The sequence below is a fragment of the Pithys albifrons genome, chromosome 19, assembly GCF_047495875.1.
Source record: "Pithys albifrons albifrons isolate INPA30051 chromosome 19, PitAlb_v1, whole genome shotgun sequence".
Lineage (NCBI taxonomy): Eukaryota > Metazoa > Chordata > Aves > Passeriformes > Thamnophilidae > Pithys > Pithys albifrons.
Window position 1 is genome coordinate 4,249,335 of NC_092476.1, and position 25,942 is coordinate 4,275,276.

The window sequence follows — 25,942 nt, forward strand, 5'->3', positions numbered from 1 at the left end:
AGAGGCTTTGTAAAATACATAGCTTTGAGGCTGGGAGAAGAGAAGCTTTTGCTCTAAGTTGATCTGACAGTACCCAACACTCCTGTAGTGAGAAAGCTTGTTCTGGAATAACAGTGTTGTGGTATATAGGGCACAAACATGAATGAAGTGCTGTGGAGTGTGCAGTTCTTCCAGGCATCACAGGGAAAAGGGAGCCATGGGCAGAGTCATGGAACAGCTAATGGCTCAAGTTTTTTGATCTACCTTGTTGTTTTTGGAGGATGTGTGAAAGGCCCATGAGGAAGTTTGTCTTTATCAGTAGTACATTTCTTTAAGGTTGTCAGGTTGTATCATGTAATTGCCAAAATCTGCTGCTTTTGCCCCAAGTGCTGTATGTCATTCATGTTAGTTGTGTCCTCCTGGAACACTTGACACCTGATGTGATTCCCTTGCAGAGATGCCTGCACATAACCTGACTCTTGATTTTTCCAAAGCAGGTGCTACAGTGGTGTGTCTAGCCATTCTGGATATTTTTTCAACATTTAATTTTCACATTGCCCTGGGTGCTAAGTTAGCAGTAGGCTATCCTCCACTCTACAGACTTTTCTTGGTGCTATCTATAAGGAAGAGTAGATGGTGTCTGAGGCAGGAATGTGAGCATTCAAATATTTAAAAATTACTGAAATTTGTGCTAAAGCCAATAACAGGAGTGACTGCAGATGGTGAAGTATCGTATTATCAATACATCTGCTCTCTCCACCCTCTCACTCCATTCAGGCTAAGGTTGGCACCACATTCATTAAATTTGATCACTTACAGTGAAAGGAAAACCTTTACACTGCAAGCAAAACTAAGAAAAAAGATGAATGTTGTCAACTTGTTTGCCAAAATACTTGGATTGAAAGAACTGTCTGAAGTGAAGTCTCCCAAAATCTGTGTGTATTTACAGTATAGTGAACACACAGATTGGGCAGCAATGTGGAGTTTTTGGAACCCATAAAGACTTCAAGGCATTGCTTTGATTTTTTTGTTGTTGCTGTTTTTGCTGGCTGCCTTCTTATGTCCCTTGAAGTGTTTTATAATGTTCTGACTCTCTAGAGCTGATCAACCACAGGCTTCCCTCTTGTAGCACTTGGCTTTGCGTTCCTTATAGCTCTGGTGGCTTGTTTGTGTTTTTCTAGTTTGTTTGAGCTTTTCAGAGTTGCTTCTTAACTTCTTTCTCCTTTCAGAAACAGGCACTTGTGTAGTGCATATCTGGGGTGGGTTAGTGGAAAAAAAATCATTGATTGCTGAGTTAATACTAGGAAAGAGTTAGCAGAAAGTAGGACTACCAGCCACTGGAAAAGTCGAGGCAGCAGAGACGCCAGGACGCCACCCTCTGTCTTCAGAGGAGCTAAAGGAATCCGCAGGCTTCCACATAAATATTTAGGTCTTCTAATCAGATCTTAGAGTGCACTGTGTGTTGCCTCTGGCGTGTACTGTGGGGCAGAAATCCAGATGAGCTGTTTGTTCCTTTCTTTGCCTTTGGTTCTGTTTCCATATCCTATTTGTTAATGCTTTGGGCAGTATGTCTGTCATGCCTGTTCAGTGAAGCCAACTATGGTCAGTGTGAAGCCTTCTTTTTTGGCAAGCATCTGAATGCAATTTTAGAACAAAATTACTTCATCAGGGTTAGTCTGTTGCGGGCATTTCCAGTGGCAGGTCTTGTGGTTATTGCACTCACTAGCAAAGAAAATTGCAATTAATACTGAAATTCCCCCAGCACTGAGGATGGCATTCAGCTAACAGTGTTAGCCCTTTACTTCTCTGTTCACAGTTTTTTCATCTGACTGCATTTGCTAGCAATCTCATCTCCTGTTTGTCGTGAGGTGTGTTACCCATGCTCTCAGAGGCTGTCCATGCTTGCCTTGTGGTGCTGGCTTCAAGCTTGGCTGGGTGCTTTGGTCCCAAAGAGAGCTTCTTTTGACAACTGAATTTGGAATGGAAATCCTACCTAAAATGTTCACTGCTACTGTCAGATTCAGAGGCTACATCCTTCTGATCTCAGCTCAAGGGCTCCATGAATACTCTTTACACCTGGATTCTTTCTTAAGTAGACTTGTCAAAATAGTGTTTTCAAATCTTATCTTTGCCTTACCCTGTCCTAGCTGGATCAGACTCTCCTCTGTGTTGGCCGCAGAATATGCGCCTCCTTTGGCTGTTGCTGTCCACATTAGGCAGCTTTGTTCTCAGATTATAAACATGAACCACTTGGTCTGCCCCTTTCACCATAGCTGTGGTGTTTATTTCTATTTCAGCAACGCTGTGCAGTCTTGCTGGAGAAACGTTTGATCTACTGGCTTTCCAGTTGAATTTTCCAAGAGCTAGTTTATGTGTTTGGGGTGTGTGTACTATGCAGTATTTCATGTTGGTAGCTTGGGTTTCTCCTTCCATGTGTGTGTTCCTTTGAAGTGCTTATTTTCTTATTCATCTTCTAACATCAAACTAACAGCAGACCTATGGCACTCTGATGCTCTCAGATCATGTAACGGAAAGAACGCTGCTCCTTCTGGCAGCTGTGAGTTCCCTTCGACAGCAGCCCGTGCCTGGTCTGACAGCATTGCTCTGTCAGGGAACAGAACAACTGCCTGGGAATAGTGTGCATCATCTGCAGTGCTCTGTTCTAGGATTTTTTTGCATGTGTATGTCTGTGAGGGAGGAAGAATCAAGGTGTTATTTGGGGAGGGTTCTTCCTGAAATATTTTCTGTGTTCTAGAGAACAAGTTACTAAAACATGCAGTAAAACAAGGCAGCAATGTTTCTCTGCTGTATCACAGCTGGATTCACCCAGGAATGTTGTTCTAGTGTGGATATTTTTATCATGGAATGCGAGATGTAGCAGCCCCATTGTGCCAGGATGCCGTGCTGTCACAAACCACGCTCACAACCACAGTGTCCGAGTAACTGTTCACTGCCTCTCTTGAGTAAAACTGGAGTTACTCAGCTGCATAGTTTCAGACTAAATGTGGCTTTATGAGTAACAGGCTGCTCTTCAGATCTCTGAAATGGAAAGCATTCATTTAAGCTTTCGCAACTGTAACTAAGCAAATGGATGAAGCTGTGTTAGATCTTTTTAAAATCTGAGGAGTTGGTCATTTGGAATGGTACTTCCTAAATGGCAGAACAATAGGCTGACTTCCTTCTCTCCTTGCCTCAGTGACTTTCTAATCCTTTCAGAAGAAAGCTGTCCTGTGATTATGGCCTTGGATGGGACTCTGGAGACTCACATACTTGGTCCTCATTTCAGCTGCTGCCATCCTATGTGACCTTGAATAAGTTACTTAATCTCTGCAGGTCTCAGTTTTTCACTGGTCCAAAAAAAAAAAGAGCCCCAAAACCTAAAAGCACAAAGCATTTTTATTTATGTGGCACATTGCTGTACATTGCTTCTATACAATTGCTCAATGGGACTCCATTTTCAGTTGGATTTCTAGGTGTTGGTGCAATAAATCTAACTGTCTCTTGTAAATATACCTTGCACAGTGTGATTTGAACACTGTAATTCAATAGATAATAGCATCTATTTCACCAGTCAGAGTGGCATTGTTTCTTTGGCTGGAAGTCAAAGCAGCAATGAAAAGAAATGCTGGGTGTTTGAGTGTAGTAACTGGCTGTTGGCTCAAACCTTGTTGTGGTAATTCTCTGCATATAACTGAATGAAGCTTTTTGACTTAATTGTTTTGAAAGTCTTTGATTCTTTTGGTCAATCTGACAGACTCAGTGTGATTCTGAGAGTTTTCAAAATCTGTTCTGATTTCACAGATATTCTTAGAAGAATCCTATGCAATGAAGTTAAGAACTGCAGATTTGTTCTTGTAGAAACATTGGCAGATGCATTAGAACAACTGCAAACAATAGAAGAGCTGACTTGAGAGTACAGTTTTCAGGTGATGGTCTGCCCAGTGTATGATCCTTACATTCTTAGCTGTGTTACAAAATGTTAAAGGCTTTGACTTTGGGCTTGCATGTTTTCCTGGATGGCATCTACTAAAGCCTTTTCATCTTTGTGCCAAGACAGCTCTTGGACAGTGGATCATTCCACCAGCCTGCCTTTTTTAATGTAAAATTGCTGCTGATTTAAGTACTTTTTTATTATAGAAATCTCTGGGATAGCATTATGTTCTGTTGGTGACTGGTTAGAGAATTCCCGGTGTGCAAAGGGAGGTGCAGCTTGCTGCCTTCTGTACTGAGCCCCAGTGAGTGTTGGGGTTGGGGTGGTACCTGAGAATTCCCCACAGAGGAAGCTGAATTAAGGGTTCTGTGCATAAGCCAGTAGTCTCTTTGAATTGAAGAAAACTAACTTACTGGATGGAAGTTTGGCAAGTGGGGTCTCTGTGTTGGCTGACCCCTCCGAAGGGATAGGGATGCAGGGAAAGGAGCCATGGGAAAGAGGTTGCATTCTGTGTGCTTGTGGGCTGCTGTCTAGCTCCTCTAAGTTTCTTTCAATTAAGATTTTGAAGTGAAACATTTGGACTGATGTTTTGCCAGCAGTGGGAAATGGTTGTGGACGTGGATCCTGAAAACTCTGGTTATTTGACAACCTGTGAGTAAATAGGGTAGAAGTTTATACTGGGGCAAAGTCTGTCTGTGTGTTTGTTGGTTGAGTGTGTGTCTAGCTCTGGGTCTGTGTTTCTCACCCTCTTTCTCTCTTTGTGCCTCACACAGGCCCTGCCATGAATTTTCTCTGACCCCTTGGGGCCATTCCCACATGAGGCTTTGATGTGTGTGCCCAGAGCTTGATTGACAAGAAAGTTTCAGTGGCGGCAGCAGGGAAACGAAAAGGGCAGGACTTTGAACTAAAGGGCTTTGAGCTCTGAGATGCTGTGCTTACTTATCTCCTTCAGAATGTTAATTATTTACCAAGATAATTGGTAGGCAGGCGAAAAAAAAGACAGGGGAGGTTATTAAAAAATTCCAACACTAACACACTACAAAACCCTCATTTTCCAACTTGCAGCTGGCATGAAAAGGATGTTGTGTGTAAAAAGGCTTGAGTGTATGTGTGTTGGGGGGGCCCTTTTTAAGGCACCCATTTCCTAAATAGACGAATGCAGCGGAAACATCAAAGCTCTTGTGAGAGTTTTCTCTGGGGTTTCTAAACTATGTCTGGTACTTTTTAATTAAAAAAGTTTATGGAGAGCTGTCTTTGTGACTGGAACAGGCAACCTTAGGCCCTGTTGATTGAGGAATGAAATGTTAAAAGACCTAATAAATAACTATTTTTGCTAAAATGTCAGTTCAAGGATGTGAAATTGCCTGGATGCTTTAGCAGACCTGAGACTTGGAGTAGCCTAATGAAGGTCTCCTACTTCAGTCTGGTGTGGTGTCGGCCATTCTGTGTGGGACAGTCTCCCACAGCCTTTGAATTAACGTCAAAAACGTGTAATAGCACAAGCTCATCTGAAGCTTGTAGGCAGGAAGATAAGCAAAGCTGTTTGATTTTGCCTTCAGTTAATACAGTTTTATTAGCCTCTGTGTTAGGCAGCAGTCCACAGCATCCTCCGTGAAGATCAGGGTTCTGTTGAGTTCTGGTAACTGCTGTTCTGGATCAGGTCCAAGGACCGTCATTCCACTATTCAGACTGGGCTGATGGTGGCAACAGAGGCTCAAGAAAACTTCAGGGCAGCCAGTCTGCCCTGCACAGTTCCCAAGTACACATGAGTGAGATACCAAGTGAGGCAGTGGGTTGCCTTTATATGGTTTACATTATGATTTGTTTTTTTATCTCTCTTAGTATGAGGCTTCCTAAAAGCTTAACAGAATTGTTTCAGCTAGTTTTTCTTTATGTGGTATTATACTGCCATGTAATGCAGGTAATAAATAAGATATTTTTCTTTCAGAATCCTTTCTGGTATAGCTGGTTATACCATATCATATTAATCTTCTGCTTATCACCTTCAAACCCTTTTAAAAACCCAGGCCTGTGCTTGCAGCAGTGTCTGTTTTTAGTATGAAGTTCAATAATTTTGACTCTCTTTCCCTGTGTTTCCCTTGAGAACACTTGGATGCACCACCCAGACATGGTGTGGTAGTGCCTTGTAATGTATCACTTAGTTCCAGCACTGGGTTTTTTGAAGGTGTGGTGTGAGACTGTGGTCACTGGAGAAGGTAGAGCAGCCTCCATGGGTAGGTCCCTCCTTTACCTACAGGTGAATTTGTGATTCCTCAGTTGAACCAGGGGACTGTGAGTCCAGTTCTACAGTTTCTCTGTAAAAATCTTGGTGGGGAGCTTGTCAACATGTGCAATGAAAAAGATGAGGAACAGTAAGGGAAATGAGCCAGACTTCCCAGCAGTGCCCAATGAAAGGACAAGAAGAAATGGACACCAATTACAGGAACTTCCATTGAAATAAAAGGAAAAGAAATGACAACCAAACCCACTGGATGGAAAAAGTGTTTGAATGTGGCAATTATTCTGACAAGTAGGAACTAGGAATTCAGGCTGGATTTATAAAAGGAAACACTGCATCCTGTAAAGCTGGCAAAACTAGACAAATTTCAACCATCAACAGGGTGGAAATGTAATAAAATGAACTAGAATAGATTTTGGAGGCCATATCTGGATTTTTCTTCTCTTGGTATCAGCCACTCAGATCTTAGAAGATCCTTGATCATATAGATCTTATCTGCTCAGCAGTGGAGAAGGTGGGTGCAATACAATGGCAGATGTGGGGATGGGGAGAAGGAATGGCAGGGCACTGGCGCAGTGAGCACTTGCTGTACAGGTCTCACCACCTCTGTCTGGTAGAATAGATCATAAACTTTTGCTTCATGTCGCACTCCAAGTGCCTTGTGCTTTGCACAAGTTTAACTTTTTCTGAATTATAGATAGTTCAGTGACCTTGGCTTTAACTCCATGAATTTGTGGCTGTTTAATTTGCCTCTAATGTTCACAGTAAACAGTGAAAGCATCTACAATCAGTGACACTTTTTTCTCCCTTTTGCTACAGGCTAAACTCTTTCCAACTGCTGTCATTCATTTTGGATCTGAGGAGTGCAGGGGTGAGTGCATTGGCTCTACTTCAGCTGACCGTATAGTTCCTGTAACAGACCCAGAACTACTTCCTTACTGTCAGAGTTCTTAGAAAAGCTGTAGCAGTCCTTGAGAATGCTGGTGAATGTCACCATTCCAACTGGCTGAAGCTCTTCAGAGCTGGCTTGGTCAGTTAGTTTGAGCACAAATGTAGACATAATACCTTTTTTATGGGAATGTGTTAGGCCAGGGAGTAGGCATTGTCTGCCATGGGAGCAAGAATGATAGAAGAATGGCTCTGTGGAAAAAAATCCCATTGTTCAAAATGTTAATTAGACAAATGACAGTGAAATGCTTTTGCAAGAGCTTCTGTGGTAGTGGATTGGCTGGAGGAGCTAGAACAGATCTGAATCTTTGGTTCTTTGACATCTCTGGTTTATGCTTAGAATCCCTGTTTCTCCCAGAGATCAAAAGACACTCTGGCTTCACAGAAAAGTTTCTGAGATGCAGTGAGCACTGAAATAAAATGTCAAGATCTTGAGGTTTGAATGATGAAATAGGGCACCTCTGAGTTGTGAAGGAAATTGTCATAGTTTAAAAGTATCCTGTGTCATCTGGGGGGAAGGTCATGGAGATCTAAGGTAATACACAGTTTTGCTGAGAGCTCTGTGATACTGTGATGATTGATGTGTCTGTGTTACAAAACAACTGATTTGGTTTCATTTTTAAACAGCTTGTTACCTGAAATCGGACCTGCTGAGCTCTGCGGTTTCCCCTTCTGCAGCTGATTTATTAGTAGCCAGGTATGTTGGGACTGAACAGACTTGCCTGAGTATTTTAGGGATGGGAAGCATGAAATGAGCTCTTCTTCCTTCAAGGAATTTTTCCTTGAAGATGCTAGGACTTCCTTCTCTCCAGAAACAGCTATACTGCCATACTCAACTTCAGTAGCATTTCAGTGACTAAATCAAGTAAATCCTAGTGCTTCTATTGTGGAAAAAGAAGACCCTTTTCAATCTGACTTAAAAAAATTTAAAGGTGGTGATAGTGGTAGTACAGAGGTTATTATGAAAAATTAAGCTTAATTCTACTTGCTTATTTTCTTTTTTAGGTATTTGTCCAGCTCATTTGTTCCTTCTGCCCCATCATCTGTAGCATCAGAGGCTCCATCCCTGTCTGAACCAGAAGCAGGAACAAACAAAAAGACCAGTGAGCCTCCAGAAGCAGCCAGCACACAGGGAGCTCCACAGGGCTTGAGAAGGGCCCCTGGGAAAATCCCCAAATGGCTGAAGCTGCCAGGTATCACAGAATCAAAGGAGAGCTCTGCTTGTTCTAAACTGCTTCGAAGGAGGCTCCTCTCTGCCAAATGTGTTGGATGTCAACAGTATTGTTGCAGGTGTCAACTTGTGCTTGCAGGAACTTGGTTCACTACTTGTTGGTCGCAACTCAGTTTATGACTTGAGCCTCAGCCTTCACTGGAGAAGTGTCTGAGGGCAGGCTCTCAGCAATGGGGAGTTTGATGCCTAATCCAAGTGCTAGCAGCATTCTTAACTATGTTTTGGGCTTGATGTACTGAGCTCTTAACTCTGCCAGTTTTGTTCAAATACTAATAGGCAGGATGTTCTGCATACCAAGGACTCATGTCATCTGTTAAATCTCTGCCATTATTTTCCCTTTGCTGCTGTAGTCTGTTTTAATACTTTTTGTTCTCTTGATTTTTTTAGCTGGTCTTCCTGTTTTAAATCTTCACTGAAAACCAGTAGTGGTTTCCCATAATTAAGGTTGCAACCAAGTTTCCATTACGATTTTTTTCTTGCTTTATCCTGATCAGAAAACTGCAACCTTGTTTTTAGTTCTAGAACAAATAGCTTATGTGTGTGTTTTACATGCGAATTTATACAAAATATAAGGATATTAAAAGAAGGATGCTTGAATTAAACAGTTGGCTATATTCACTTTTTGATGCAATGGCAAAGACAAGAGGAAGAGAGGAGAGGAGGGAAGAAAAAAGAGGGAAAAAGAAATTAAATCAGCCCCCTTAAGGGCAACAAAACTAGTAATACTTATATGGAATTCCCTGCTAATAATGCCAAATGTTAACTTCCTGGATGAGAATTTTAGTATTTGTTTCTGGAAGATACTGTGGGGCCCTCAGCTCCAGCAAGCAGAGCATGAGATGTTAAGGCTGCCAGCAGTGGGCTGATGTGTTTCCCTGCTGTGATCTGGTACAGATTGGTGAGAGTTACTGATGCAGTGGAAAACAGGAGCTTCACTGTTTCCTGTTTCCAGTATGTTTGAAGCATTGCACTTAGTTTTCCTTCCTAAGTAAAGATTATCTGGATAAAGTACAAAATACCATACTCACCTACCATGGTACGGAAGGTTAATAACATGTATGTTAATAACCTGAAGGATGAAGTTCCCTGCTCCAAAAGTTACAATGTATTCACCATTCCATCTCTCTAAGTGCTCCCATGAGGTCCCCAGTGCTGCCTGAGCACGGCAGTGTCCAGAACCCTCAGCCACCAGATCACGTTATTGAGAAATGAGACAGGGCAGTTTACATATTAAGTGTTTTAATCCTCCTGTGTTTGTTTTGTAGGAGGAAAGAGGTAAAGCATCCTGGGCTGCTGGATCAGTGAGCAATCAACTGTGCCTGTCTTGATGAACTTACTCAGAATGCGTAAGAAATTATTGGTGGCCCTGGAGAGATCTAATCTGTATGAATATTAGTTATAAAAAGAGAATTGCTATTTCAGATGCCAGTTGTACCTGGTGGATAAGTGGAAGGCCTCTTTTTTGTGGTCTTTGTGTCTACAGAAGCAAGGTTAGAAGCTTGCATGCAAATAATCAGCATAGAGAATTGAGACATAATTCCTGTATACTTTCTGTGAAGGACCTTGTTTCTGTCCATATTTTTAAGTTCAATCTTCCCAGTTCTACCTTCAGAGGTCACTTGAGTCTAGCTGCCTGGATTCTAGCAACAGGATACAATCTGATTCAGCTTTAACTATAGTTGTTAAGTGATGCCTAGACCAAGACTTCTCTCTGCTTCTTGCTTGTGGGGTTAGTGCTGCTGATAATTCTGGACATAGATGGGTGGAAAGTCAATGAAGAAAAAGCACTTAGGCCACTTAAACCAGTTCAGATCAGCCTTTCCTGTTTTCCTCTTTGGCTGCTGCACTTGTAATATCATTAGTTGCCAGAATCATATTAACAAAGAACACAGGTATCTGTTCATGGAATGCCTCTTGAGTTGGTTTCTGCCCTAAGCTCTAGTTTTATTTTCACTGTGTATAATCAACATCAGTAATTACAGCAAGGAATAAGCCATCCAGTTAAAGGGTCTCTTCCCATGCCAGTTGGTTGGTGGTTGGAGTGTTCCTGGAGCAGGGTGGCTGTGCCCTGCACCACAGTTCGTGTAGGGGGAAAGCCCCAGTCTGGATCGCAGACATCAGGTGGGGATGAGTGTTGTTGGTTAGAATTGCCATTATGCTGGAGATGAACTCTGTAGTGCCACGGCAGCCATGGTGCTGGATTCTGTTTGAAGTTTTCTTCATGGATCAGTGATCTGTGGAGAGCTGGGGTTCCATGGTGTGGTAATACCATGTTTTCCATTTTGTTTTCTGCCTGCACTACGTGCACATCTGCACACTTTGTAGATGTAATAAAGCAGAGTGGCTGTGGGAGCCCTTTTGGTCGGCCCCCTTTGATAATGTTTCTTGTCCCAGCACTTGGTCTCTGTTCATTCACAGGAACCTGCTTCCTTTTCAATGGGCCTGTCATGCCTCATTCCCTTCCTCCTGTTTTTTTTCAACAAAGCAAACCGGAGCTTTGTACCATCTGAATGAACTTCAAAGTGGCTAGAAAGGGCACCCAGGGTTCCTGGCACTTGTCATTGTCTCCCAGCCTGGCCAACATTTCCCTTCAGGTCTAATTATTTCCAAATGCTCCCAGATGCTTTGAAGAAGCTTGGAGGGAGGGAGAGGCATGAAGGAAAGGTGGAAGAGGAAAAAGGAGACTCAAAGCAGAGAGAGCAGAATGCTTTAGCAAAGTTGATTGATGTCTTACATGACACTCAAACATAAACAGGGAATGTGTGCAGCCACTGGCAGTGGGGAATGTGAGAGTACTATGTACAGCTGCTGCTCTAAATCCTCCCTGTGGAAAGCAAGCCCTTCTGGCGCTTGTCAGGCTATGAAAGACCACAACAAACCAAATACCATAAAAATAATGTTTAAAACTTAATTGCTCTAGTGAATTAAGCATGGACTGAGCCTACCCTCCACAGGACTGTCTGTATCTTGGTTCAGGTGCTGTGTCAGGCTTACTCATGTCACACAAGTCAGAGGCAGACTGTCGCTGGAGCTGCTTTGCTGAATTTTTGTAGGATATACTGGGGGAAACTAGAAGCCATTGCTAGCAATAGGTGGGGGAATACTTGTGCTAGTGTTTTTGGTTTCCAGGATTAAAATAAGCAGCAGCAATGTGGTCAGAAGGAAGTTGCAGTGTGCCTTCAGATGTGCTTGTCCTTATTTTTTGAAGAGCAGAGCAGACATCAAATAGTGCCAATTTGCCTAGCTGTTCTCATTCTGCCAGTTTTCATAAAGAGCCAGCACTATAACTGTGCCTGCAGGTACCTGACATGGGAAAACAGAAGTTTAGAGACACCAGCAGCAGTATCAATATTCCTGGGGCAGTTTCATGGGTTAAGTGCAGGGATGAGGACTACACTTCACATAGCTGTGAGTTCCCTCAGGCAGTTCTGCCCATGCTTGTTCCTTGTGTAACTCAGCCACACATCACACCCAAATATAACCACAAGAAGGAAAAACTGGTACCTTCAACAGGTAGACCAGAAGTCTTATTCCTCTTCCCTATGCAAAGAAGAGTTTGTTTTAGCTGCTGCTATTAAAATGCTGCTTTGCTACTAAAGTCCACATAAGTGATTCGCTTGAGTCAATGCTTGTGTGTGTCAGAGAAGGGAACTCAAGCCTTTTTATGGCAGCAGCTTTGGGACCTGTGTCAGCAGGAGTCAGAGAGGAGGGAGAGATGAGGATCTGAAATCTGGAGAAGGCAAGAAAGTAGGAGTGAATTCTTCAAGGGGGATAAGATGCCCCAACATTTAAAACTGCAGGGTCTTCACTAAGGTACTTGCTACAAGGGTTCCTGCTCTGCTGAACAATACCTGCAGATACCTCATGAGCTGGTTTGGTTTCAGTATTTCTTCTGCTATAATAGCTGAACTCATCCCTGGAGTTTCAGGGCATTCAAAGGTAGAATTACTTGCATTTTTTTGCTATTGCCTTTTTTTTTCTTTTTACCAATGGTTGTGGGGCTGAAGGCTGAATTAGGTCAGTTCCTTCATAGGGTGCATTGTACAGCTGCACAAATACTTGTCTTGGCCAAGCAGAAGAGGGCTGCTGGGGACTGCCTAAGCTGGTACTGTCATCAGAATGTGTATTAAACTGCGGTTTTCGTGAGGTTTCCAAGTGGCTGTGTCCTGAGGGATGATCCTGATAGCTCCAGGCTGAAAGAGCACAGTGACCTATTGAGCCTCTGCCTGCCACAGCTGTTCTGGAACAGGACTGCTCACTACTGCTGATCCCACAGCCTGCTGTGAGCCCCAAGCCATGGCCTGTCAGTTGTGCTCCTGCAGTGGCCCTTCATTTCCCAACAAAGCCAGCTGGAGTTTGTCGGTCCTGCCCATATGTGTAAGGTTTCTTATTTCATAGCACCCCCCTGCCCGCCCCCACACTGCCAGAGGGGCCAGGCTGGCCCATGATGTGGGATTCTCACACATGCTGTTTGTTATTTTGTCTTTTTTAGCTTTCGTCCTACAAAGATTTAGAGAAGAGGGTGGGTGAGGGGGAAACTCTTCAAGTCTTTGAAGCAACTTGACTTTTGATGATTAATTGCAGTGAAGGGAGGGAGACTGGTTTTTAACTTACTGATGTTTGTGAGAACAAATTTATAGCAGAGGGGAAACAGCTTCTGAGGAGAACATCGAATGCTTAAAAGGTTCCAAGCATTCTTTGATGTCACAGCCCTAAAGAAATACTGGAAGGTACAGAGGGACAGACACTGTTTATTTATAAAATAAAGATCAGTTACCTGGTCTTGGCAAGAAACTGTGACTGAACTCCTGTTAATAACCTATTCATTAGACAAGCTTGGAGCTGGACCCAGAGCTGCTGTCTCAGCTGCCTGCTGAGGCAATGGGAGCCTGAAGGCTGGATATTTCCAGCCATTAAGTCTTTCCATGCATCTCTGTGAAGCAGGACCTGTTTCTCACATTAGCTGAGAAAGCAACAGCATCTTACCATGCTGTGAAGTACAGGCCCCTGCTACAGGACTAAAGCAGCAAGATGGAAACCAGTTACATACTCAGCTGAACAAAACAAGCCTCTTTTCAAAAATAGTATCTGACAGCATCATTGCTATGGGCTGTGTTGTGCTTGGTAAAGAAGAGGGGAAATAGAAGAAAAATGGCAGAGGAAGAAAAAGTTGAAACTGTTTTTTCCAGAGCTGGACTCCTGTGGCCGAGACAGATGTTTGCTGTCAGGTCAAGGTTAGGCAGCATGTGCTTCAGGAGGCCTCTAGAAATCCAGAAGCTGTAAGGACAGAGCAGCAAGCCAGTCAGCACATAGTTCCTGAAACATCTCCCACGAGGAAGAGGATTAAGCTGTTTCAGCTCACATCCTCATCCTGCTCCTGTGCAGTTCAAGCCCACAGTTACATACCAGCTGCGGCAGCACTTTCTCCAGATGCTCAATATCCACCTGCTCCAAGTCCTCCGCCCGAGCCTGCCGCGCTGCCCGAGCCGCCGCCTCTGCAGCGCAAGGAAGAGGGGAGGGCAGTGAGAGGGGTCTGGGAGCTGCCAAGGGGGGGTCCCGCCGGGGGGCCGGGCTGGTGTTCTGGGAGGAGGGAGATGGCCCAGCGGCCCGGAGGAACGTGGGAAGCGGTGTCAGGGGTTCGGCTGCGCCGGGGAGAGCGCGGCAGGGGCTGAAACGAAGGCTGGCTGGGTGCTCGGGGCGGACCTGGGGGCCCTTCGGCCCCGAGGCTGGCCCGGCCCGCGGGCGGTCAGCAGGCCCGTTCGGGCGGACCCTGCGCGCTCACCTCGCACGAAGACACTCAGCATCTCGGCCATCAGCAGCTGCGCGTCGCCGTTAACTGCAACGACAAGGCGTTTACGGGAGGCGGAGGTCCCGCCCGCGCGCCCGGTCCCGCCCGCCGCTGCCCCGGTACCTACCTCGGGTCCTCCCGTCGCGGAAATGCATGCGGAGCAGCCGGTCTGCGGTGTCCTGCGGGGAGAGAGGAGCGGGTGAGCGGGGCCCAGGTGGGAATCGAGTCCTCGCTCGGGACCGAGACCCCGGCCGGGGCCGCCGCACCTTCTTGAAGCCGCCGGCGCGGCCGTCGCGCTCCTCCATGTCCCGCGCGCCGCCGGCCCCGCCTCCCGCGGGCGCGCGGCCGTGGGGCGGTTCCGGCGGGAGCGCGCGCGGCCGTGGGGCGGTTCCGGCGGGAGCGCGCCGCCATGGAGCGGCTCGGCCGGGAGTACGCGCGGCTGTGCGCGGCGGCGGGCGCGGCCCCGCAGGAGGCGGTGCTGCAGCGGCTGCGGGAGCCGGGCCGGGCGCGGGCCCGGCTGGACCTGACGGCGCAGAGCCTGTCGCTGCAAACCTGCGGCGCGCTCGGCGCGCTCCTGGCCGGCCCCGCGCCCGTGGCCGCGCTGGCGCTCGGAGACTGCGGCCTGAGCGAGGAGGGTGCGCGCGGGGCCCGGGGCGCTGAAAGTGCCCGCTCTGTGATCGTGCGGGCGGTCAAGCACCCCCCGGTTTCCTCCGCCTTGGAAAGCAGCTCTGCCGCTGTTGGCCGTGGGACGAGCCGGCCGGTTAAAGCAGCCGGCAGGGAAGGGGCTCCGGGGTGGTCACGGCCGTGGCTGCGCGGCCTCTCCACGCGCGGGCTGAGCTCAGGGCTGGGGCTGGCACGGCTCTGCCTTCTCTGAGAACGCATAAACAGTCTCCTGCCCCGAAAGCTCAGGCTTAGCTTTCCAGAAGCTGTGATCGTTTACCAAGTCGTTTGTTTCTCGCAGCCACGTCTCCTGATCTGGCTGTTAAAACAGTACGATTTGCTCCTGGCTCGGGCGTAGAGTTCCACAGAATGAAATAAACAGGTTTTTTCTTTTTTTCTACTCAGGTGTAAAACTTCTGTTGCAAGGTCTTTGCTCCAACACCACAGTCAAGTCTTTGGATCTGAAGGTGAGTCTGTTCGAATAGAATAGAATAGAATTAGGACAAAGTGGACAAGTTAAAAGGAGCACAGGCTTAATCAGAGTTAGAACTGTGCAGTCCTAGTGCAGGATTTTTCAAGAAAATGCGTACTTCTGTAAGGTTTTTATTCTCAAGTGACTCATTCCTTGCATCCTTAACACCATGTCACAACGTTCCGAAATTACTTTGGAAATCATCTTTATCCATTTTTATTCAGTTACTCTGTTTTGGTAGGAAGTTGTTGCTGTATATATTTTGTTCGTTGCTGGTTGATTGGCGGAGGCACGTGTAGGGTTTTCTTTGAGCCTTTGTATTGATCACTGAGTTACTAGCTGTTTGACTTGTGCTTCTGCAGAGTTTATTCAGCTTGCCAATGGCTTTTGGCTAGCCTGGGCTTGGAAGTGATGGTCACTCTACTGAGAGTGACGTTCTGTCTGTATTCCTCTTGGGTAGAGCTGTTCCCATGATCATACAGTTGCATACTGCATCACACCTTTCTCATTTGTGCTAGTGCTAACCAAGCCTTTTTTAATGAAGTGTGTAGAACTATCATTTTCTGTGTTATCATGGCCCATGGCCCTGTGATTTTTGCAAGCTCTCAGTCACGGTGCCTCACAAGACTAGTGGTGTGTATAAATCCACTGTTTGTCCAGGGGTTTTCGTTTTGCGGAAAGCTGAGACTGATAGATGAAACAAATGGTGATTGGACCATCTTTCTCCCACTGAAATCAGTGTTACAGCTGGGGCATACCTGGTGGTGTTTGATGGGGTAGGTGGACTGTGAGAGGTGTAGCCTCCTGATCACCTGGGGCTTCTGTTTCAGGGCAATAACCTGCGAACCGTGGGAGCTGAGGCTTTGGGGAAGCTTCTTACACAGAACAAATCAATCAGGAGGTAAAAAAACATATCTACATCTCTGTTATTCCTGCCAGATGGAGCACAACTGTTGAAAAGGGTTTGAGGGTATTTTTGTTGGGGTAGGAGGAACGTCAAGTGGTGCATTTTCTTGTGAGGGCTGGGAGAGGCAAAGGAGTGAGAACAGGAGGTGCCCTTTTGGAGGATGCTGGGGCCTGGCAGCATCCTGCTCTCTGAAGCTGAGTCTGTTCATGGAACTGGGTGTTTGACTGGGTACTGAGCCCCATATATCATTCAAGCTCATGCAACTGTCCCTTTACTCCACGGATCCCAATCCTATCTGATTTCCCTATAGCCTAACCTTAGAATGGAACAGCCTCGGCATGTGGGAAGAAGGCTTCTCCTTTTTCTGCCAAGGACTGAGAGCAAACAACTCTCTCCAGCGGCTGGATCTGCGCAATAACCAGATCAACCATCGAGGGGCTGCAGAGCTTGCTGTGGCACTGACACAAAATACCAGTCTTCAGGAGCTGGGTAAGAGTTCTTTGCCCATGTACCTGTATGTGCATGCACACACACACATATATGCTCAGGTTCCTTGCAGGAAGCCTGCCCCGACTTCTGCCAGCTGATTGGTATCGTTCCCAATTCCTGTCAATCTGGACTGTGTTGCTGACTTTGTGAAGGGAAAGGTCACAAGCCCATGGTTTTTGGAGAATGGGAACTGTAGTTGGAATCTCTGGAACCAAACCTGCAGATGGAGAATTGTGTAGTTGGAGCAGAACAGTCCTTAGCAGAGGAGGGATTATGGTCATTCCTATCTGTGGATGCTGTTGGCATGCCTCATGACAGACTGCAAGACTTGCTTCACGCTTGCTTTGTCCTTGTATGGAATTTTGCTGGAATTTCCTTCAGGAGAGCATGGCTTTTGTTGCCAGTTCTTTCTCATCCACAGATTTTGGCTGTAGAAGGAAGATTCCCAAGAGGCAGACTTGTGTAGATTTTAAACTGTAGTGGCTTTCTGTACTTTATGAAAGGTATATATGCTATTCCTCCTTTGTCACTTTCTCTCCTTCTCATTCATCTTGAAAAGGGACACAATATTCACCTGTGTTTGTGCTAAGACCATCTGGAATTAGTTAACCAGGCTTGTAGATGTATAAAGAGGTGGGTTCTCTTGGGCTTTGTGTTTTTCAGCAGATGTGTGACTACCATGGTGAAAGTTTGCTTTCTGTGTAGATTTGCGATGGAATAATATTGGGCTTCTGGGTGGCCGAGCTTTGCTGAACTGCCTGCACAGAAACAAGATCCTGAAGAGGCTGGAGCTGGCAGGGAACAACGTTCCTGGTGACATCCTGAAAGCTGTTGGTAAGTATGATGTGTTGTACAGTAATGAATTGCTAACTCCTTTCAGAGTTCAGCACTTGAGGGATAAAAGGCATTTGCTGCTCCAGAAAAGAGAGCTATTTCTTCTTCCCTTCCTTTCTCAACAGCATTTCTGCAGTGCCCTACATCACTTCCTCTTGTCCTTTAGTGAGAGCTGGTTAAGTTAGAAGTGTCACTTTCATCAGTAAGAGCAAAAGAAGTTTGGATTGAGTTAGAGATTACTGTGCCATGTGAATGTGGGAGAACTTTGGACTAGTTTGCCTCAGACTAGCCAAGTTTTGATGTGGCTTGCACAGCACCTCATGTGTTGTTGTCCTGCCCACAGCAGCGTTGAACAGCTTTCCTGTCACTGGAGTGTTGATTACCCCATACACACAGCTCGCTTTGGTCCCATCCTGCCTTGTGGTATAAGATGAGAGGTCTCTCTGCAGGGGCCAGCCTGAGAAGGGAGGCTGTCCTGGTGCTTCTGATAACCAGGTGTCTTTTTCAGCAGTGCTTGCTGTTCTGTTGCTTTAGAAACTTGAGCATACTCCCCTGTTCTCTGTGCCAGAACAAGCCTTGAATCACAATCAAGACCGTGAGACTATCCTGAGTGAGGCCCAGAACCAAGTGTACGTCCTCAACAAGGAGGTTTTGAGTCTGAAGGATGAGAAGAACAAGCAGGTCAGCCATCTTACATGTTGGCCATTCAAATGGGGCAGCTGGAATCCTTTGCTTTCCCTTGAGGCTCCCCCGCAATACTCAGCTGACAGTATTATTGTGCACCTGAAGTAGCATGTGCATCTCTATGGGCAGGCACACAGCATGGCTGAGTACATTGAGTCCTTCCTCTGAAGTAGTTTGCCCAGGAATAAAATCAAATTACAATATGGGTGTGGACACATTCCTGCTGAACATACTCACTTGGGATTCTGAAGGAGTTTTGGTGATTTTTTTTCACCTGTATTCACGCTTTCAGTTCTTTTGCAGCTGGTTTGATATTTTCCAAGTGATGCAAACCTAGAGATTTGAGTCTGTTCTCTTTCTAGTGCTGCCATGTGCAGAGTCCCTATAGCTGATAATTTCATTCAGGTGTGCTAATAAACACATCAAACCTCCAGTTTGCTTCCCAGTAGTGGCTTGACCTGTCTTCAGCTCTTTCTGGAAAGAGAAACATGAGAAGTGTAAATGTTTAAAGCTGATGCAGTTAATTTTCTTACTGAATTTTGCCCTGTTAACAGTTCTTGGATTTTATGGACACTATAGAGAAGCAGAAGGAAGAAAAACATAAGAGTGAGAGGTGAGTTAGATTTCTAAATGCTTCCTGCTCTTTGATGGCAGAATTGAGTCCTTTCTATTTCCTGGCAGAAATTATCCACCTTTTTTTCTTTCCTTTTTTTTTTTGTCTCCCAAATGCAGAATGTCTGCAGCAAGAGTCGGCCAACTGCAGGAAGTATTGGATGAGCAGCACTCCATTATGAATTCACTGAAAGCAAAGTATGGAGGAGGAAACCCTTCCCCTTCTCACTGTCTATGCTGTATACACAGTGCTGAGGAGAGTTGCTAAGAAGGGGCATAATCTAGAGTAGCTGGCGTACTATTTTGCACAGTAATATCCAGAAATTACGGTCAGATCAGGCCTTTGAGTTTGCCACACTAGATACTTAGCCAGCTTTTAAGTAAAATTACAGTACATTGGTGTTCGAGCAAGTGATTTACAGAGGGTGAAAAGGAAGGGAAACGATTGTTCAGATGGGATGGATGGTTGTTCCTTGCATGGTTCACAGCCTGGCAGGAGGCTGTACCTGCTTCCTCTGGCAGTGTTTTCTGAGAACCACTGCAGATATGGAGGAGCCTGGCCTAGGAACAGTGAGGTGGAGCTGCCCAAAAGCAGTGCAGAGTCATATGCACGTAACAGTGCTTAGACTTCAAAAACTCCTGCACCTGTCTAGTTGAATTCTCCCAGGTAAAGGGAGTTTTATTATGCCATGCCTCAGTGTGGACATGTCCCTCATGGACAGAATAAACCAATTGCTTCTCCTACTTAAGTTTAAAATTCTATCCCTGATTTTAAACAACCTTGCAGTGGTATAAAAATGGACATCTTTTTTCTGTGAGAGTGGGCAAATCCCAGCGGGCTCTGATCTGTGAAAATGGCTCATGAAAGACAATACAGGGAAAATCCAATGAGCACCAAAACACCAGGTCCTGAGAAGTCCTGGTTATTGCTTGCAAATGCTGCTGGGTACAGAGGTCAGTGGTATCCTTTTCCTAGGGGCAAAAATTGCCTAAATTAGCTTGATTTCATCCACTGCCAGGTACCTGCTAGCACCTTCTACTGAGTGGCATGGAGAGCTTGCTGCAGTGTCTGCCTTGGAAAAGACTCCAGGAAGTGTTTCTCTTTTGTAGGCTGCAGATGACTGAAGCTGCCCTGGCTCTGTCTGAGCAGAAGGTGCACGACCAGGGAGAGCTGCTGAATGCCATGAAACAGGAACAAACCAGTGTGGCTGAGTGCCACTTCAGGGAGCTTCAGCAACAAAAACAGGTGAGCTAATTAGTCCTACTTAGGTTTGAGAGCAGGGCTCCATGTCATAACTTATTTGTGCATATTTGGGGGATGCTGCAAGGGATAGAGAAGCATGATTTTTATGACTAATGGGTTAACTGAAGCCACCATGACAAAAATTCTTATGTAAATTAGATAGGTGAGTGCTGGGTGAGAAGAGGAGCTGTGGTGTTTATGGGGTAGGTTGGATTTAGCTGGGTGTGGTGTTGGTTGCCATAGATTGATAGTGCAAGAACTAAGGTGAGTACCAGTTTTTAATTTTGATGCTGTTTGCAGGAAAGTGCTGATCGGGAAGACAAGCTTTTGCATGACCTGTCTGCTGCCAGTGAGAAAAATCTGCTGCTGAGAAACCAGGTAGGAAGAAACTTAAGTCCAAGACTGAGAAGTGGGACTTGGACATATATGACTTCTGCTCCATTTATATGTTTCCTGCTTTGATCCTTGGTTGTGTCTCTGTTCATTGTCCTGTACAACCAACTTTCTCTGCTAATAGGAAAAGAAAATCCTTTGTGGTGATCATTTTCATATAGGTGGATGAGTTGGAGAGAAAGTGCAAAGTCCAGCAGGATCAGCTGTTCCAGGTGAAACAAGACTTGGCCAACACAACGGCAGAGCTGAAGCTTCGGGCTGTGCAGGCTGAGGGTGAGTGGAGGAGCAGAAATAGCTCATGGACACCTGTGCTTGGGTCAATGGCACAGGGCAGCCAAAGAGAAAGGGTGGCAGAGTGTGATAAAATACGAATAGTGCCTGCTTGGCAGGAATGCCAGAATTGGGATAGTCCTGCTTTTAATCTGCAGAACGTCTGGAAATGGAGAAGAGAAGATTTAAGCAAAGCCTTGAAGACATGGAATCTCTTCGGATAAAAGAGGTAAGAAGGGTGGGGTTTCTGCAGCATCCCAGGGTTAGTCTTTCTTTGGTCCTAACATACAGGCACCACTGGAGGTCCTTGTTTGCTGTCAGGCACAGCCTGCCTGAAGAGATCACAGGACATTCTACCAGCTGTTAAGATTTCATGTCTTGCAAGAGTATGGGCCAGAGTGGTATGTGATGCTCCAAAAGAGCCTTTGTGTTAGTCTGGATATGCACAGAGGTAGTTAGTAATAACCAGTCTTGTCCTACTTCTAAAACAAAAATGCTTTAGTGGAGGAAACAGAGACATACACACTGTACAGAACAACCCTCTAACAAGGTTCAGCATGCCAGTTCTTTCTCTGTTAGGTTTCAAGGGGGTCTGTGACTGAGTGTGGACAGGACAAGTGGCTAGGATCAGTTCTCTTTGTGGTGTTTATTGAGGTGTGAAATCTCTCAATAATAAAAATACACCAATAGATTCTCTGAAGATTTTGAAATCTTGTAAGAAAAGATGCAGACCAGGAAGATTTTAGCCACATTACAGCTGGAAAATGAATCTGTGGTGTTTTGTACCACTTGACAATGAGAATTGGAGTCTCTATCTTTTGTCGTGGCCTGGGAGAGAGCTCTGTCTAAGAGTTCTCAGGTTCTATAGAGCAGATGCCATCTGTATTACAGTTTCCTAGTGGAGCTCTGGGAGAAGTAAAAATTTTTCTTAAGTGGTGGGTGGATCAATGAGAGGATGCTTCTTTATCATGACAAATGGCCCTGCTGATACATCTGGAGATGGGAACAGTGTTCTTGCACTGGCTTAAATGATTTCTATTGTTTTGCAGGTGGATCGTATGACACAGTACATTGAGGCCAGTGAACGTTCCATGCAGGACAGGATCCAGAGGCTGGAGACAATCAGGATATCTCTGGAGGAGGTGAGAGAGGATGCTCCAGGCATGTTTGAATACTTACACAGTGGTGCAAAGAGCAGGCTGCCAGTCTTCCATTGCTGACCTCTGTAAAGATTGTCATATGCTGTAGATAGGAACAGAAAACAGCAGTATACGAGCTAAAATGATTTTTACCACTTTGGACTAAGGAAGGAGAAAGTTCCAAGGAGAAATTTGTAAATTCAGATTGAACAGAAATAAGGATTCTATTGAACATGGTGAGAGTAAAAATTTTACCAAGATTTGACTTCATGGGTTTCCCATGTGGTCTGAAGTAATGCAGCATATTTCTCCATGTCTATTTCCCCAGCTATATTCAGCACTGCCCGCTCCTATTGCCTTGTTTTGGAAAGGTTTACCCATTACTGGCCTCATATAACTGAAATTCTCATTGAATTATGATGGTAAACTTGAAGTGAGAAAAGGGTTGTTGTCTTGGTTTGCTTTCACTACCCCTGAGTGAGAGGAAGATCTGTGTCATGTTGTAGCCTGCAACTGGAAGCTGCCAATGTTTTCTGGTCAGTGTTGCAGCAATTCAGCTTCTCTGTCTGGAATGATTGTCCATGTTTCTGTGGCAGGAGCTGAGCCAAGTCAAAGCAGCTGCACTTGCTGAGCGAGGCCAGGCAGAGGAGGAGTTACTGAAAGCCCGGAGTCAGGCCCGCTTGGAGGAGGTGAGGACAGACCTGTGTGTAGCCCTGCTGCTGTGGGAAGGGAGTGATTTGGCTGCCCAGCCTGTGTTTTAGTCTCCGGGAACTGTTGTGTAACTCCCCTCTCTGGTTTTCACTGGTTTGCAAATGGTGTGATTCCTGAAGAAGGAGCCCTTAAAAGTCTGATTTGAATTGTCTCCAGTAGTAACAGAGTTGGCATTCAAGTTGCCAACTTCTGAAGCCAGCCACCAGATGTCTATCCTTCTGTTTAATGGCAGCTTTCATGGGGTGCTCCTGTTTCTTTGGACTCAGAAAAATTTCTTCAGGTGGCTACTGCTGCTGGATAAAGTCACTGTAGAATTGAACTTTGTGAAAATGGCAGTGAAGTTAATATCCTGTGAAGGAGAATAAGGGATTAAGAAAACACACAAAAACTATTAGAATATTTGCTTATGCATAACATCACAAAAGAAGATGTTTCACTGAGTTCCAGACATAGAAAAGCTGATGTGTGGGACCCAGCAGTTGTTTAGCTGCACATGGTGGTGCTTCAGAACCGTTTTGGGGTATGGAGGAAGTGAAGGGAGGGCATTGGTTATGAATGCTGATGGTGGCATCAGTGCTTCTGCTTTGTTCTCAGTGAGTCAGTTGGGTGTTCCAGAGTCTCCATCACTGTCTTCCCTGGCAAGAGAAAGCAGCTTGGGGTCATCCTGAGTGCGAGGAGCAGGGCTGTGTCAGTTATGGCTGAGTCGTGTGCTTGTTCTTCTGTGCCAGTTGACTCAACCCAGGGTTCACTGTGTTAGGGACAAAAAGGGGAGAATCCCTTCACAAGAATAGAGTGGGATTGACATGTTCATTTTCCTTTTTGTCTTACAGCAGCAACGACTAGAACACCTAGAAGAGAAGCTGCAGCTGATGACTCAGTCACGGGATGAAGCTCAGAACTGCTGCCTTAAGCAGAAAGAAATGGTTGCTGAAGCCCAAGCCAGAGCCAAACAGCTGAGCCTGCATGCTGATGGACTCAGGAGGCGGCTGGAAGAACTTCAGCAGGTAATTTGAACTACAGTGGAGATGGTCACCACAGGGGCAGAGCAAGTTGCTGACATTGTTTGGTTGTTCATGAATTTGTCTTTGTGTGTCAGGACCTGAACAGTAAGGAAGAGGAGAAAGTGACAGAAGTGAATAAAGTGAAAGTGGAATTACAGGAGCAGCTTGGACACCTGGAAGCTGCACGCACAGCACAGGATGGGCTGAGAGAGAAGATTGCAGCTCTGGAAAGACAACTGAAAGGTGATGGCTCCTTCTCACAATGTTCTCAAATGGTAATGCTGAGTTACCCAGCATTGGGCCTGGAACTGAGCTGTGTTCACAGGGAGTGACACTGGTGCTTCCTACTTGTGTGTATGCCTGTGAGTTGTACTTTCCATCCTGCTGCTTTTGTGGGTCTCATTTTATAGAGACCAAGACTCAGATAACTACCCAAAGCTGCACAGCAAGCAAAGTGTTTGGGTTTCCTGCACAGTAAACTGTAACATGCTGTCTGTGCAAAACCTCATGTGCTTGTTTACCATCCCACTTCCATTGTCTGTGCCTATAGCATGCTGTTCCTATTTATTCTAGGGACACCTTAATTTTGTTTACTAATGCTGCTCTTTTACAGCCATGTCAAGTAGCCATCGTGAAGCACTGCTGGACAAAGAGGGTGAGATCTCTCTGCTGCTGGAGAAGCTGAGAACGAAAGAGGCTGAGATCTCCAGGGTGAGGGAAGAGGAGGCCCAGCGAGCAAGTTTCTTGCAAAATGCCATCATGGCATATGTGCAGGGACCCCCACTGGGAACCCACAGTTCTAGGAAATGAGATCTTGGCTTAAAGGATTCAAATACCTGCTGTCAGGAGAGGGTGATCAACTCAGGTACAGCTCCTTCTTCCTAAATGGGACAGTTTTATCAGAGTGGGGGGACACAAAGGTTTGCAAACACAGAAAATTGCTCTTGCTCATCAGAAATCTTCCTCCTGACCACATAAAGGGGAGGAGGAAACAACCATCCAGGTTCATGGACGTAAGTCCATGGTGTGGAGCCCTTCCCCTGAGCTGGCACAGTGTTTGAATTATTTTGTGTCCTTTCACACAGCACCAGCCTGTCAGTGCCCCCTGTTGCTACTGGGGGAGTTGGTATGTTCCCTGGCAGGGTCCTTCTCCAGCATTTGTTTGGGTGCCAGTGCTGTTCACAGAGAAACCTGATAAGCGGCAACAGCAGAGTTCAGTTCCCTGTGGGCTGGAGCCATTTGCTTTGTTCATGGGGTCCTGAAACTTGTGGAAACACCAGATCTTATGCACCTGTGTTTTTTTCCCCAGTGCTTACAGATGGAAACAAAGTCTGAAAGGGCTCTGTCTGGCTCATTTATCCTCCCTGCCGTGGCTCTGGCTGTACTGGTTGGCAGCGGATTTACATTCAGCATAGACAGAAACAGCTGTGTAGGGGGCTGTGGTGCAGTGCTGTCCATGTCCTTGTGCGACAGCTCAGCTTTGGCCAGGGTTCAACTTTTATAACACTGACTGGCAGGCGAGGGGTCACTAGGTGGTTGGGGGGCAGCATCTGGGCTTCCTCACTGTCCACTGCAGCCCTTGCCTGAAGATGTTGTAGACAATATGCAAAAAGGACTGTGACAAATGGTGAAACTGCCCTCATAGCTTCTCAGGCCCCTGGAGCTGAGGAGCAATGCTTCTGGCTCAACACAGAGGAGTTGCTCCTAAGAGCATAAAGATGGAGAACGTGGTTCCTCTCCTGACAGCACAAGCCCTCCTGTGACCTGGAGAAAGGGAAGGGTTACAAGGTACTGAATCAGAAAAAGCAGAGGCCGGCAGTCTTGAGAGCCTCCTTTGAGTTCCTTCAGTGAGTAAGGGGCAAGAACAATGATCTTGCAGTACGTATTTTAAGAGACAGTTGGATAATGAAAGTTTCTGTGTGGCCTGGTTTGTATTTATGATTTTTTTTTATATTGGGATTTCCTCTGCTTTTTTAATAATAAAGGGCTTTTGCATTTTGCTGTAACACTGGACAGTGATTGAGCTGGATGTTTGGCTGATGTGGAAGGGGGGGTCTTCTGCCCTGTTACTCTCCTGAAAACCCTGCCAGCCTGTCCTGGAGCTAAAAGGCTGCTGCAGGTGGATAGGCTGGGCAAGGCTTTGGTTCTGGACTAAGGTAATGGCAAAGAAGGTGGGAAGGCACTCCCCAGTCACAGAGAGGGAGTCTTTAGTGAGAGCTGTGGCTGCTGGGGCAGCACTGCAGCCCCCAGGTAAGGGAAAAGCAAAGCCTGTTGTTTTGAGACCGGGCCACTACAGTGGGCACCTCTTCGAGGTGGGAGAAGCCAAAAGGCGTCTTCCTGCCTCAGCTCTGGTGGTCGACAGTGAAATCTGTACCTACACGGTGCCCAGCTTTTAAAGCTTCCTTCTTTAG

General features: G+C 45.9%; 3 protein-coding genes across 5 annotated transcripts in view; 2 read left to right on the forward strand and 1 right to left on the reverse strand.

The window, feature by feature from the left end:
* Positions 1-10,711, forward strand: part of ASPSCR1 (ASPSCR1 tether for SLC2A4, UBX domain containing) — a 35,034-nt gene extending 24,323 nt beyond the window's left edge. Inside the window, exons 13-16 of the mRNA XM_071574002.1 lie at positions 6,969-7,020; positions 7,725-7,794; positions 8,103-8,290; positions 9,594-10,711. Coding sequence (XP_071430103.1) covers positions 6,969-7,020; positions 7,725-7,794; positions 8,103-8,290; positions 9,594-9,607 — 324 coding nt within the window. The 3' untranslated portion in view covers positions 9,608-10,711. The remainder of the gene's footprint in view (positions 1-6,968; positions 7,021-7,724; positions 7,795-8,102; positions 8,291-9,593) is intronic.
* Positions 10,712-13,059: 2,348 nt separating this feature from the next.
* On the reverse strand, positions 13,060-14,489 carry CENPX (centromere protein X). Its single transcript, XM_071574006.1, has 5 exons — positions 14,383-14,489; positions 14,244-14,295; positions 14,111-14,164; positions 13,735-13,823; positions 13,060-13,605 (listed from the first exon to the last, which is right to left on the reverse strand). The coding sequence occupies exons 1-5, from the start codon at positions 14,419-14,421 to the stop codon at positions 13,591-13,593; spliced, it is 249 nt and encodes an 82-aa protein (XP_071430107.1). The 5' UTR covers positions 14,422-14,489; the 3' UTR covers positions 13,060-13,590.
* On the forward strand, positions 13,896-25,544 carry LRRC45 (leucine rich repeat containing 45). Of its 3 annotated transcripts, none has more exons than XM_071574000.1 (17): positions 13,896-14,330; positions 15,182-15,243; positions 16,079-16,149; positions 16,466-16,644; positions 17,350-17,478; positions 18,047-18,159; positions 18,717-18,775; positions 18,895-18,972; positions 19,885-20,020; positions 20,318-20,395; positions 20,572-20,683; positions 20,839-20,909; positions 21,730-21,822; positions 22,416-22,508; positions 23,361-23,534; positions 23,627-23,774; positions 24,145-25,544. In XM_071574000.1, exons 1-17 carry the CDS (start codon positions 14,270-14,272, stop codon positions 24,339-24,341), a joined length of 1,854 nt encoding a protein of 617 aa, XP_071430101.1. In that variant the 5' UTR covers positions 13,896-14,269; the 3' UTR covers positions 24,342-25,544. The 3 variants fall into 3 exon arrangements, with proteins under 3 accessions (XP_071430101.1, XP_071430102.1, XP_071430098.1); XM_071574001.1 differs by having other exon boundaries at positions 13,896-14,315; XM_071573997.1 differs by lacking the exon at positions 13,896-14,330 and adding an exon at positions 14,498-14,751.
* The last annotated feature ends 398 nt before the right edge of the window (positions 25,545-25,942 follow it).